This window comes from Macrotis lagotis, chromosome 7 (genome assembly GCF_037893015.1).
Source record: "Macrotis lagotis isolate mMagLag1 chromosome 7, bilby.v1.9.chrom.fasta, whole genome shotgun sequence".
Taxonomy (NCBI): Eukaryota; Metazoa; Chordata; class Mammalia; order Peramelemorphia; family Peramelidae; genus Macrotis; species Macrotis lagotis.
The window spans coordinates 46,999,513-47,014,278 of NC_133664.1; the positions used below are offsets into that span (position 1 = coordinate 46,999,513).

At 38.2% G+C, this 14,766-nt stretch overlaps 1 protein-coding gene across 2 annotated transcripts; it reads left to right on the plus strand.

Annotated features, from left to right (window-relative positions):
• Nucleotides 1–1,398: 1,398 nt before the first annotated feature.
• Nucleotides 1,399–13,701, plus strand: CX3CR1 (C-X3-C motif chemokine receptor 1). 2 transcript variants are annotated; one of them, XM_074195906.1, is made up of 3 exons: nt 1,399–1,561; nt 3,400–3,508; nt 7,085–13,701. In XM_074195906.1, the coding sequence occupies exon 3, from the start codon at nt 7,097–7,099 to the stop codon at nt 8,162–8,164; it is 1,068 nt and encodes a 355-aa protein (XP_074052007.1). In that variant the 5' UTR covers nt 1,399–1,561; nt 3,400–3,508; nt 7,085–7,096; the 3' UTR covers nt 8,165–13,701. The 2 variants fall into 2 exon arrangements, with proteins under 2 accessions (XP_074052007.1, XP_074052006.1); XM_074195905.1 differs by lacking the exon at nt 3,400–3,508 and having other exon boundaries at nt 1,400–1,561.
• Nucleotides 13,702–14,766: the final 1,065 nt, after the last annotated feature.

The following is a 14,766-nucleotide window of genomic DNA, read 5'->3' on the forward strand; positions in this document are numbered from 1 at the left end:
TATTTATGGAATGAATGAAATTTAGAAAAATATCAGTCTACTTTTCTCACAACCACCCTTTCACTCAGGATATCTAAATGTCAAAACTGGATGAGGAGAAGATAGTCATAAGTATCTCTTACATTTATTTTTTTGGTCGATTAGTCATGTCCATTTTCCATGACCCCATTTAGGGTATTCTTGACAGTGATACTGGTGTGGTTTGCCATTTCCTTCTCCAACTCCTTTTATAGATGAGCAAACAAGGTGAAGTGACTTGCCTAGGGTCACACAGCTATCAGAAGTCAGATTTTAACTAAGGTCCTCCTGACTTCAGGGCTGGGTGTTTTATCCGCTGCACCTAGGAGAGATCTCAGAGAGTCTTTAATCATAATCTCAAAAAAATCATAGAACTAGAAGGAGCTTGAGAAGTCATCTATTCCACATTCTTCATTTTACAGATGAGGAAAGTGAGATACAGAAAAATTGAGTGATTTACCTTTCCCTTCCTGGAGTAACCGAAGTCTTCCTGGCAGAGTAGGTAAGGAGAAGGAAGAAGAAAGCAACTAGGTCATAGTGAGATCAGTTCTGTAGCAAGCAGATGGGCGACTGAGGGTACAGGAAACTGAGTATGGCTTCCCACCCTCCTATTATAGGAACTGCATCCCCTCCCATTCCAAGGGAAGAAGAGAGGCATATCAGACACTAAAACCCTAATGGAGGAGGATTAAAATCAACTGAAAAAGGCTATCCTGAAAGAGACATTAATATCAGCAAATAAGCCATATGTACCCAAACTTTTCTTGGATCATAGAAACATAGAGATTTAGAAGTGGAAGGAATTAGAAAGTTCATCAAATCCAGCCTACTCTTTTAACAGAGAGGCAGAGAGATTTGTCCTAGGTCACATAGGTAGTAAGTGTGTGAGGCAGGATTCAAACCCAGGTCTTCCTGATCCCACCTTTTGCCCACAAGTGAGGCCAAATCAGATAAAAATGTAATTGGAAAGTATTTAACAAATTAAAAATACAACAGAACATAGATGATGTCAAAAATGTGGTTTTCTATGGGGGTAATGATCAACCTTGATGGACTTGCTCATTCTATCAGTGCAACAATCAGGGACAGTTTTGGGCTGTCTGTGATGGAGAATACCTTCTGTATCCAGAGAAAGAATTGTGGAGTTTGAACAAAGACCAAAGACTATTACCTTTAATTTAGGAAAAATTTTATTATGTAAAAAAACGTGGTTTTCTAAGTTAATCTGCATTCTGCAGATTTTTTAATCTATGGATTTTTCTTTTTGAGTTTGACAACTGTTGCTTGCTCAGTGACACCTAAGGACTAACCAAGTTCTCATCCTTTTGCCTTCCATCACTCAGATTCTGTAGCCTTTCTAAGGTTTGAATGGGAGTCTCTTCAAAAGAACACAGGAAACCATGAGTTTCCTTGCAGACAGCCTATTGGTTACCTTCTTGAAAGCACTACTACAATAACTGGAAGAAAAGGGAAATACTCTAAAAAGAGTGGAGCAGTTGACAGGAGCCGATTTGCCTGCAAAGACATTTGGAAGTGACTTAAGGTAAGAGAATGTAATTCCATTTCTAAACCAAGGAATAGAGGAGGATCATTTGAGAAGATTTACCTTAAATGTCAAAGAGGGAAAACACCAAAATTGATGACTGTAAGAATTGCTAGTTAGGTAAGAGCTGGGGCTTATCTTAGCATCTGTAGTGTCTGGACTGGAAGAAGAAATAATGGGGTATAGTGGATAGAGAGCTGGCTTTGGGTGGCAAAAACCCAGGGTTCAAATCCTACCAAAGAGACCTAAAGACTGGTTGCTACTGGGTAAATTCCTTTGCCTTTCAGGACCCCAGGCATCTCTCTAAGATTATAATAGCTGCCTAGCATTTACAAAGTGTTTAAGATTTGCAAAGTGCTTTCAAGGTGGTATGTCATTTGATCCTCACACCAAAAGGTAGGGAATATGATTATCCCCATTTTACAAGGAGTGGAAACTGAGACTGTTTTATGACTTACCCAGGGTCACACAGTAAATGTCTGAGGCAGGATTTGAATTCCTATTTTCCTGACTCCCAGTTCAGTTGCCTAGCATGTTGCCTACCATGCCGTGGGTTTCAGAACATTACCCAAGGAAGTTTCTCACTGCAAGCTCCCTATGTCAATGAAATCATAGATCTCTCTCTCTCTCTCTCTCTCTCTCTCTCTCTCTCTATCACACACAACACACACACACACACACACACACACACACAAAGCTAGGAAATGTCCACTTTATGAACTAGTAGTTGAACCTAGAGAAGTCTGGAAAGTTTCAAAGTTCTACTAGGTCATTGAAATCTGGCTATTCTAAGAAGAAAATTGGGAGTAGAAATTGTGGGGGATAAGGGAGGGGATGAGAAGAATAGAAATTGAGGGAAGAGGATGGAGGACTGTCTCCAGAACACATAGTGATGCATCCAAGAAACTATTATCCTGCACATTCAGATCACCCATCAAGCATCAAATCACATGTTGTGAAAATATCATCTTTAGGACAGCCAAGGTGAAATGCCACACTGATGAAATAGGAAGTCAGAGAAAGAATAGGGAGTCTGTACAAATATGCAGTCCTTGGAGAATGGTCCGACATTTACTGGACCTATTTGGAATTTTTCCTCCTCTACTCCTCCAGAGATCAGCCTGTGGTTCAGGCCCAACTTAACTAGTGCCTCCTCTGGGGAGCTGTCCCTGGTTTACCTCCTGGTCTTAGCTCCTTCCTTTTCTAGGCTCTCATTGCTTTTTTGATTTATGCCAACTTACCACAGTTTATGGTGGAGACTAAAGATCTCTATGCAGAGTCAGGAAATCTGAATTCTGATCCTCAGAAAACTACCAGCTATGTAATCTTTGGCAAATTATTTACACTCTCATGGTCTCTTTGCCCGTCTGCTAAAGGGAAATTATGATAATAACTAATATTTATATAGCACCAATGAAAAGTACTTTACTGTAATTATCTCATTTGATCTTTGCAGCAACCCCGGGAAGTAGATGCTGCTGTTATCTCCATTTTACAGATGATGATAATAATAGTAATTTTTGTTGTTGTTCAGTCATTTTCAGTTGGTTCTAACTCTTTGTAACCCCATTTGGGGTTTTCTTAGCAAAGATACTAGAGTGGTTTGTCATTTCCTTCTTCAGCTCATTTTTACAGATGAGGAAACTGAGGTAAGTGGAGTTAAATGGCTTGTTCAATGTTATACAACTAGTAAATAACTGAAGGTTGAATTTGAACTCAGGTCTTCCTGACTCCTAGACTGGCATTCTATCCTTTGTATTTCCTGTCACTTACTTCACATGGTTGATGTGAAGATCAAATGAGATAATACCTTCTAGCTAAGTATTACTCTTTTGCAGTCTTGAAGGAAGCCAAAGAAGCTAAGAGGTGGGAGGCAAGGAGGCAGAGCATTCTAGACTTGGAGACCCCGAGATAAGAGATGGCACGTCATGTGAGAGGAACAAATAGGTCAGTGTGGTTTCCTTTGGTTGTTATGAAGAAAGTGCCATATAGACTATATAATGATTTAAAAATAAGAGTTGTTGTTGCTGTTATTATCTTATTTTATTTCCCTCAATCTATGCAAAATTAATGTAACAGGCAACCAGAAATAAGCTTCAAAACTAGAAATTGAATCTGACTTTTCTTGACTCTCTGGCTCACTTTGTTATCCTACCCTTCAGATTGAAGTTAAGGGGGAATAAAATGGGATACAGGAAGCCACACAATGAGGAAAAAATTAGAGGTGCCCTAGGCCACACCCTGAATTACTCAGTCCTGATTTAATATGTCTTCCTTTACTATGTCAAAGTGCACTGAGTAATAGGATGGGGGTTTATTTGTTCAGTCATTTCAGTCATGCCCGACTCTTTGTCATCTCATTTAGGAGTTTTCTTGGCAAAGATTCTGGAGTGGATTGTCATTTTCTTCTGCAGCTCATTTTACAGATGAGGAAACTGAGGCAAATAGGGCTAAGTGACTTGCACAGGATCTCACAGATATTAAGTGTCAGGGGCCAAATTTGAACTCAGGATGATGAGTTTTCCTGACTCCAGGTCCAGTTCTTTATGCACTATGTTACCCTCCAATTAGACATATTTGATAAAATTAATTATCTATGAAGTGCAAGGCAAGGGAGTGGGCCCTGACTGAGAGTAGGCCCTCCCCAGTCACATCAGGAAGCAAAGATTCAGTTGTAATTTTAGGAATTGGGAATTTGATATCTGTGTGTTGAAAAGAAAATAATTCTTATATAATTCAAATTAGTAAAAAACAACTGGTTAGATAACCAAGTATCAACTCTGTGTATGCATTTGGGGATGGAGGAAAGTGTCAGCTATCTGGGTAGGGTGGAAACCAAAAGGTGTCAGAGGAATCTAGGTCTAACCTAGATCTGACCTGGGTTTCTGAGTTAGACCTGCATGTAGTGCATTAAGGAAAAGTGTAGGCAAGCAAAAAGACAAATTGCAATCAATAAATAGCTAATCAATAGACATTTATCAAGCATCTATCTGGCAATACTAAAGAGGCATAAGATATTCTATGCCCTCAAGGAGTTTACAGTCTAATGGAAGGAAACAAGAAACAAAGAAATCAATAGAAACAAGCTATATATAAATAGGAAATAATAAAGAGAAGGCACTGAAATTTAGAGAAGCTGGAGAAGAATTCTGGGAAAACATGAAATTTTAGTTCAACTTAAAGGAAACCAGGGACAGTAGTCAGCAAAGAAGAGGGAGAGTATTCCAGAATGTGAGGCAGAGAAAATGCCCAGAACTGAGATATGAAGTGTTTTATTAGTGGAATGGTCTGGAAGTCATTGGATTGAAAAGAATATGATCAGGAGTTAAGATGGAAGAAGCCTGGGAAGGGAGGAAGGGGGTAGGTTATGAAAGACTTTGAATGCCAACTAGAACACTTGGCATTTGATGATGGAGGTAATAGAGAATATAGGAGGGCAAGAATAACATAATGGCACCTGAACCTTAGAAAAATCACATTAGTGACTGGTGGACAGGTTGGAATGGGGAGTGAGGCAGACAGACACCCCAGCAACTATTGAAGTAGTCCAGGCATGAGGTGATGACGGACCTGCATCAAGGTGGTGGGAGAGTCAGAGGAGAGAAGAGGGCACATTCAAGAGATTTTACAAAGGTAAAATCTGCAAGCTTTGGCAAAAGCTTGAAAATAGTAGGTGAGAGATAGGGAGGAATCCAGGATGACTCCTAGGGAAACTGGAAGGGTGGTGTTTCCATTACACTAATAGAGAAGAAACAAGATGGGGGGAAGGTTTAGGGGCAAAGCTATTGAGTTCTGTTTTGTTCATCTTGACTTTAAGTTGTCTACTGACAATAGGAGAATCAAAATTGGAAGTCAACAGAGAGATTGGGGCAGTATATGTAAACTGGAGAATCATTACCATAAAGAATCATTATCATAATTATTACCATCAATCCACGGGAGCTATTGAAACCACTAAATGAAGTGTAGCATTGAGGGGGAAGAGAAGAGGCCCAGGACAAAATCTTGAAAGACACCCATGGTTACAGGGAGTGACCTGGAAGAGCATTTAGCAAAGGAGGTAAAGACTAATCAAAGAGGTAAAGACTAATCAAAGAGGTAGAAGCAAGAAAGAATGGCATTCCAGAAGTCTGGAGAGAAGAGAGTGCAATCAATAATGTCGCAGGCTGCAGAGAGGTCAAGAAGAATGAGTTCTGAGAAAAGACTATGGGATTTGGCAAATAAGAGATAATTGATAATAATTCAGTAACCTAAGTAACTTTGGAAAGGGTAGTTTCATGGAATAATAATATTGGAAGTTAGACTGTAAGGAGTTAAGAGAGAAAGTGGAGGCATCTCTTGCCCTAAGATTCTCTTTCACATCAAAGTCAATCATTTTGTAGAGTCAGGTCTTGACTTAAAAATAAATCACTGCCTAGAAATAAATTGTGGGAAACAACCCATAGAATTATTGTCTAGGTTAGTCACAAAATACATGGACTCTTGTATCAATTGCTCTTCTTTTAAAAAAATTAAAATTCTAAAAATATTTTTTAATTAATTTATTTTATTAAAGTATTTTTTCCTCTCTTTTTAAATCTTAGTAACAAAGGATGGCTTTTGTATTTAGAATTGAAGGTGATGTTATAAATAAAAGGTATAGGGTTGGCTAGGTGGTGAAGTGGATAGAGCACCGGCCCTGGAGTCAGGAGTACCTGAGTTCAAATCTGGCTTCAGACACTTAATAATTACCTAGCTGTGTGGCCTTGGGCAAGTCACTTAACCCCATTTGCCTTGCAGAAACCAAAGAAAGAAAGAAAGAAATGAATGAATAAGTAAATAAATAAATAAATAAAACATATGATTAAAATGTTTTTAATGAAAGCAAAACGTCAAAAATTTATACACTAGCTGACAAGCAAAGGGAAGTGAGTTCTGACAGCTCTGTTGAACCTGGTCAAAATGACTCTCCTGAGTGATGGGGAGATTTCTTGGGGCCTAAATAACCTGATTTAACTCTTATCTTGGGTCGAATGGTAAGGATCAAGGAATTTGTTTCTCCTACACCCCAAGAGCTAGAACAAGAGAGAGTCTCCATTATAGAACATTTAAGGGGTGTGACCCCACATCTGAGAAAGTCTGGGTTCAGTTAAGGTAAAGAAGAGGAAAGAACACTCAGTCAAAAGGGGACACACTGATTACACCAAAAGAAAAGAAGGGCTGATCTCACAATTGCTTTTCCCCCCCTATTTTATTTTTTCTATTGCTATTATTATTGTTTTAATTATTATCTTTCTCTCCTCCCTCCACACTTTCCCACCTGATGGATATAATGGACTATATACGCAGAAGAGACATACATTTTTGGACTTGACTAATTTGAGAATTTGTTTTGCTTGACTAAGTATAGTTGTCATGGTTACTTTTAAGGATCTAAGTAGAAAACTGGAAGTTTGACCTAATTTGAGACTTGTCTGATGAGGGACCTTGCTCAGAATTCTGCCCTTTCTGCTGGCTAATGTGATGGTTCTTTTGTTTCCTCAGTTGTCCTTCACCATGAGTGAAACAAGGCTTGAAACAACAACATTCCTGTACAGCTATGAAATCGATTCCAGTCCCTGTGACCTGAGCACTGTCTTGGACTTCGGGATCATTTTTTTACCTACACTTTACTCCCTTGTCTTTGCCTTTGGCCTGGTGGGGAACCTTCTGGTGGTCCTCGCACTCACCAACAGTAGCAAACATAAAAGCATCACAGATGTTTACCTCCTCAATTTGGCATTATCTGACCTAGTCTTTGTCACAACCCTTCCTTTCTGGACCCACTACTTTATAAATGAGCAGGGCTTCCATAATGCTTTGTGCAAACTCATCACTGCCTTCTTCTTCATCGGTTACTTCAGCGGCATCTTTTTTATCACTATCATAAGCATTGACAGATATGTGGCGATAGTCCTGGCAGCCAACTCCCTCAATAGCAGAACAGTTCAACATGGAGTCGTGGTCAGTCTTGGAGTCTGGGCAGCAGCCATCCTTGTTGCAACCCCCCAGTTCATGTTCACTGAACAAGTCGACAATGTGTGTAAGAGTAAATATCCTGTTGTTCTTCAGGATATTTGGCCTATGCTCCAGAATGTGGAAACAAATTTCCTTGGCTTCCTGGTCCCACTTCTCATCATGTGCTACTGTTATTTTGGGATCATTCGGACAATATTTTCTTGCAAAAACCACAAAAAAGCAAGGACAATCAAGCTGATATTGGTGGTTGTAGTTGTCTTTTTCCTCTTCTGGACACCTTACAATATGATGATCTTTCTGGAAATTCTCAAATACTACAACTTCTTTGACAATTGTGAGCTGAGGAAGGACCTTAAGCTTGCCATGACTGTGACAGAGTCAATTGCCTTCATCCACTGCTGCCTCAATCCCTTTATCTATGCTTTTGCTGGTGAAAAATTCAGGAAATACCTCTACCATTTATATAGGAAATGCCTTTCCATCCTGTGTAAACATGATGTCCGTACTCAGTTTCTCCCAACTGATACTCACAAACGAGAAAGTACAATCCTTACTATCAGCGGTACTAACTATACAAGTGATGGGGATTGTTCCATCCTCCTCTGAAAGGCACCTCAGAGCAGCCTCTCTAAGCTGGGTCTCAAAGAATGGGAGCTGGAGAATCATTCATTGTGTCCCCCTAAGAAGCCACCTTATAATTTAGAGAAGACAGTCACACCTGTTCAAAACTTTTAAGAAAGGTAAAAGTGTCTCAGCCCTTCTGTGAAGGCATGCATGCATATTCTCAGGCTCTAGCCTCTTGAGTCATACCTACAAACCACCACTGGATGAATATTGCCATCACATGAGATTCCCTCAATCAAGAAACTCTACAGGTTGCACCATGTTGCCTACTGAACCAAGATCAAACTCCTTTGTCAAGGTCTCAGGGTCCTTCACAAAATAATCTGCTCCTACTTTCATTACCCATACTAATTTTCCATCATCCTCCAGCATAACCTGGGGCAGTGTGGTAGAAATCCTTAGACTTACTCTCACTTTGAAGATTAAAAGCTAGTCATTATAAGTTTCTGCTTCACCTGATGTGTGGTAAGGGCTGTACTGTCTAACCCGGGACTGTCCAAAATGTGGCCCACCAGCCACATGCCGATTTTATGCAACCTCCTGTGGGTTTGCTAAGTGCCTTAATAAACAAAGCCAAGCTACTGCAGAGTTCTCAGTAAAATGGCAAATCAGAATATATTGCCTAGTTTCAATAAAAAACTTTTAAAAAGTAAGGTTGGGGAAAAGCTAGGTGGTACAGTGGATAGAGCACTGGCCCAGGAGTCAGGAGGACCTGAGTTCAAATCCAACCTCAGACACTTAATAATTACCAAGATGTGAGGCCTTTGGCAAGTCACTTAACACCATTGCTTTGCAAAAACTAAAAAAAAAAAAAAAAAAGTAAGATTGAATAGCCCTGATTTAACATATAGGATTTTGAGGGTTAAATGAGATAAATCATATAGATTGCACCAATAAGTCCAAAGATAAATATTTAGATAAGTTATTATTATGAATACATCCACATAATACTATGCATCTCCTTGTTTAACCATCTACAAACCATGCCCATTCCTTCCTTCCATTTCTTGGGTGATACTATTCACAAAATGTCCTACCTAGTCCCCTCTGATTATCTGAATCCACTTCTTCCAAGTAGTAATTTTTTGGCCACTCCAGTCCATGCCAATCTTTGCCTTCTCTAAGCAATTAATGCTTCTGAATACTTTTGTAAAGTTCTTTATTTTCTCCCTTTCTTTTTTGTTGGTTTTGCCTCTAAAACTAATTATAAGTCCTCTGAGGGGAAGAATAGGTCCATCCCCTAGAGCACTCAGCTCAATTCAGGTTACAAAATAGTTGTTCCATAAAAAGTTGTTTAATTCGTTAATACATACTTTCATTTAGCTCTTCCAAACTGACTTTGCGATCTTTTCTTGTATTTTAGAGGTTAAATGACTTGCCCAGAATCATACAACTAAGTGTCTGAAGTAGGATTTGAACTCAGGTTCTCCTGACTCCAGGGCAAAGAATGTAAATCTAGCTCTTCTAGGACTCATAAGTATCAGAGCTAGGATAAGAACCAAGACTGAACTGACCTCAAATTCAACTTTCTAAACACTGTCAGGTGACTTTTATTTTACAGATAGAGTAACTAAGACCCAGAGAGTTTACATGGCAACACAGATAGAAAATAGCAGAACTGAAGTGATAACACCATATAGCTATAGAAGTGTTGGAACTGGGGTACAAAATTAGGGCCCCGGACAATAAACTCAATGCCTTTTTCATCTCACCAAATGAACCATTTCTCATTACCCACTGATAGTTGAACTTTTCCTTTATATATCTGACATATGTGTGAAATTGAGAAGTTATGGTTGGGATGTGGTGGGGGTAGGAGCCCTTTGGTGGGACTGTCAAGGGTGTTTGACTGTCCAAATAAACTAGGAACTAGTTCTCAGCAGAGTGCCAATTTATAGGAATTGTTTAATTGAGTTGTTGAAATCAATTGATAAAACAGCTGCCAAATTGAATTAATTGAATATAAGATATTTCCAGACCCTCCAGCCAGTCTTTTGAAGCAATTGGTTCAGCTCTGTGAAATCTTATGTTGATTTAATTCAACTAATTCAAAATTAGATCTAAGAGAATAAGAACATATCCTTTTTTGTTGTTGTTAAACAATGAAAAATGAAGGAGAACCGAATGTTTGCTTCCCAAAGAAAATATTATAGTTATACCATGGGAAAATTACTTCTAAAAAGTGCTGAGTGGGTGTAATAGGAAGAAAAAAAAAAGGAAGTCCCTCAGAAGACAACTGTGAAGACCTGATGTTGAAATATGCAAATAACAAGAAAACCAAGTTTACTTGCCAGAGATAGCCCATAAGACAACTGTGGTCACCTTCTCAAGTGGCTTTCATTTCTGACTTATTGGACACCCATCTTCCACTATTCCAAGGAGCTGTGATTTCACGGAATGGTCCACCTTTGAAAAGAAAGTTGAGAAGACCCCCATCTTGTGTCAGTCTGCCTGAGTTCCTTTGAAAAAGAGTCTGTCCAAGATGTCACATAATCCAGTCTTTTTTTGGGGTGGGGTGGTGTAGGTGGTGTCTTCTTAAGCAACAGCTTCAGTCCATGACTTCATGCTTGCACTGACCACTGTAGTTTCATGATTATGATCAACTGTCACTCTAACTTTTTTTCCCACTTTATTTTATTTTATTTTCAATTACAAGAAAAGGTACTTTTTAACATTCAATTCATTTGCCACTTTTGAGTTCTACATTTTTCTACCACTCTCCCTTCCCTAGCCCTCCCCATGGCAACAAACAATCTGGTAAAAGTTGTACGTACATAATCATGTTTAATATATTTTCATATTTGGGGTGGCTAGGTGGCACAGTGGATAAAGCACTTGCCCTGGAGTCAGGAGAACCTGGGTTCAAATCCAGTCTCAGACACTTAATAATTACCTAGCTGTGTGGCCTTGGGCAAGCCACTTAACCCCATTTGCCTTGCAAAAACCTAAAATATATTTTTCATATTAGCCATGTTTTTTCACTGTAACACTTGGTGTCAATGCCTTTGTCATTGTTATCTCCTTTAGATGACTTCAAGGTAATGAAAATGACTAGTGGACAAGTCTATGATTTTACTACTTTAAGAGAACTCAAACTATCCAACATAATCTGGAAGGAAGGAGAAAGCATAGAAAATGCAGGATGTTAAGAGTGCAGATTTGGGGATAGAAGAGATTGTACATCTCATCTAGAGCTGCCTCATTTCACAGGTGAGGAAACTGAAGCCTAGAGAGGAGACACCACTTCCTCAATGTCCCACAGGCAGCAGGTATCAAACAGAATTCAAACCCAAGCCACAGTGTCTTAGATTTGGGAGTGGAGGGTGGGAAGAGGAAAACTGATTAATAAACTTTATTACAGAAAATTAATGCATGTAAAAGGTGAAAATAAAATTTTAATAGGAAACTAAAATAGTAACATATCATTTTTATTTTATTTTTAATTTTTGAAATTGTATCTCCTACCCAAGTGGTCACTCAAACCTGATTCCAATACTGATTGGAACAGAACTGTAACTTTTTCTGCTCTCCCAACCTGGCCTACTTTGCATATCAACAGACAGCCTGGAGGACATCCACCCCTAGGGGTTAATCTATCAGGTTTAGAGTAAACACCCTATCAGTCTTAACCCTATTGCAGCTCAAAACTCCAAAACTCAAGAGATCCACTAGTCTCAGCCTCTCTAGTAGAGGGCTCCAGACTATGCCCACAGGAAAATCTTTGATGATAGTTGCTATATCAAGCCCAGGTTTTGGGCATGGGTTTGTTTTCCCTCAAAGATCAGAAAAGAATAAAAGAGGGAGGGGGTGGATAGTGATAGAAGAGAAGATTAGAAATTAAAGTATTGAAATTTATTAGATAAGAAAGTATATAGGACCATAGCAGAGCTTAGAGGTCATGAAGTCCAACCCCCATATTTTACAGATGAAAAAACAGGATGGCAATTTACATTAAGTGGAGGTACCAGTCAATAAATAACAGTGCAGACTGTTGAAAACTAGATGATTTTTCCTGAAAAGTTCCTTGAGGGAGGGACTATCTTTCATTCAATGTCTTTGTATTCCTAGTGCTTACCATAGTAACCAGAAAACAGTAATTGATTAATAAAAATTGATTTATTGATTAGTAAAATACATGTGGGAAAAGCAAAGTTGAGGAGAAAATAGAGAAACAAACAGTGATTTTGTTACACTTAATATATGCTTAGTTCCTCTAAAAAAATGACAAGAATGGAAGTTAATATTTTTTCAATTTAATGATTCTTTTCTAAATTTTGTTTATATCACAACATGTTTACTGATTTACTAGGTTACTAATAAAAATTATTTTGGGGGTGAAATTTGATAATAACTTTTAACTTACTAAGTGTGAAGGGGGTTAAAGAGGGAAAGAAATTCTATAACAAGTAATATAATAAAGAATAAAAACTTCTATTGGTAAATGACAACATTTGATTAAATAGGAAAGAAGAAGCTCTTGTTAAAACAGATTGGTTTTGATATTTATGGGATGTCATAGCTCATTAAAGTAACATGTAAATCTTTTATATTTATGAGTCTAAGTTTCTTAAGCATGTGGTTACTTGTATTTTTTGAATATGAAGTAAATAAAGACCATTAATATGGAAATTTTGGGATTCAAGTTAATTCTTTAAATACCAGAGTCATTGCTGTACCCTTCTGGGCAAGGGAGGATACCAGAGATCCAGTCTATGATTTCAGAGAGGGAGAAGTACAGAGAGGTACAGAGATCAGAACAGAATTAATCAAGTCTCAGCCTTAACCAAGACAGATCCATTTATAGCAACTCAAAGGAGGGCATATGGGGATGAGGGAAATGGAGATATCATTGACAAATGCCACCTAAAGAGTAAAAAAAAAAGCCACAAGCAACTAAGAACCAATGAAAACAAGTATAGAATGTACCTCTTGAGTTTTCTTAGAGGAAACTGGGAATTCTAAGAAATGGAAATGAGAAGGGTGACCTTTTTAGATAAGGAGGACAGCTGGAACAAAATGGCAGAGATAGGACTGTGCAGAACTGTCAGCTAGTAAATAAAGCTAGGATGCAGAGTAGGAAGAGGAGAGTAAGGTAGAACATTGAAAAGTCATGAAGAGATATGAAATCTAAACAAAGGGTGTGATATCAGATTCTATTGAGCCACTGCAGTTTATGGAACAGGAGATAAAATGATCAAAACTGTATGGAGAATGGATTGGAATAGATAAAGGTGAGAAAGGGTGCCTAAATCAGAAAATATTGCAATGATTCAGGAAACAAATGAAAAGGCTCCAAACTAAACTAAGGCAATGACTGTGTGCATGGAAAAGAGCAGGTTTATGTGAGAGTTATAGGAAGAGGGAGAACAGCCAATATTTATCAACTGAAAGGACAGTCATGTGGGTTGAATGAGAATGAGGAATCAAGGGTTACCCAAAGTGGAAAATTCAAAAGAGGGATGGATTTGGGAGAAAGGAGAATGAGTTATGCTTTGGACACATCAGGTTTCAAATGTCTCTGGGATATTTACTTGGAAATATGAAATCAGTAAGTCAAGTTGGAGCCTGGAAGATTTTTATTTATACACATGCATATATATACATGTATAGGTCATACACAATACACAAATACATATATGGATACATATGTATTATATTATAAACATATATATAGATATAGATACATATATATAGATATACACACACCTATGATTCATCTGCTTAGAGATGCTATTTAAACCTATGGGATTTGATGAATCATTAAAATGTAGAGTATAAACTATAAAGGGAAAAAAGAAGAGAATCCAAGACACAGCAGTCTTACCTCTTTTTGTAAGTTCAGAGCTTGGCACAGTGCCTAATACACTAGGAGAGGTCAATATCAAATCTATTTTTGCTGCTTCTTTGTCTGAGACCATAATTGCTACCCTTTCCCTTTTTTTTTTTAACTTCAGCTGAAGGATAATAGAGTCTGCTTCAGACTGACTTTTATTTTAACTCTTTGTGTGTCTGTCTGTTTTGAGTGTGCCTCAACATATTGAATTCTGGTTTCTAATTCATTAGACTATCTGTTTCCATTTTATGTGTGAATTCATCCCATTAACATTCACAGTTATGATTTCTAATTATGTATTTTCCTCTATCCACTTTTTTCCTCTCTCTTCTCTCTCTCTCTCTCTCTCTCTCTCACACACACACACACACACACACACACACACACACAAACATTCCTGTCCCTACTCAAAAAAGTCTATTTTGTTTCTAATCACTGTATCCTTTAATCTATCCTCTCTTTCATCATCCCCCCCCCATTTTCTTATCTCCTTATCACTCTACTTTCCTATTGGATAAGTTGCCTTTCTATACAAATCTGAGTTTGTGTGTGTTTTCTCTTTTTTGGACTATTCCAACGAGAATGAGGTTCAAGCACTGCCTTCCACATTCCACTTCTCCTCCATTGTAAAAGCTCTTCATTTTGCACCTCTTTTATGAGAGAAAAATTTCCCATTTTACCTGTCCCTTCTTCCTTCTCCAGAATATCCCTCTTTCTCATCCCTTCATTGTTTTTGGAGATCATTCCATAA

Bases quoted from the DNA above. Each gene is read 5' to 3' on its own strand.
- CX3CR1 (XM_074195906.1), top strand. From the start codon at position 7,097: ATGAGTGAAACAAGGCTTGAAACAACAACATTCCTGTACAGCTATGAA.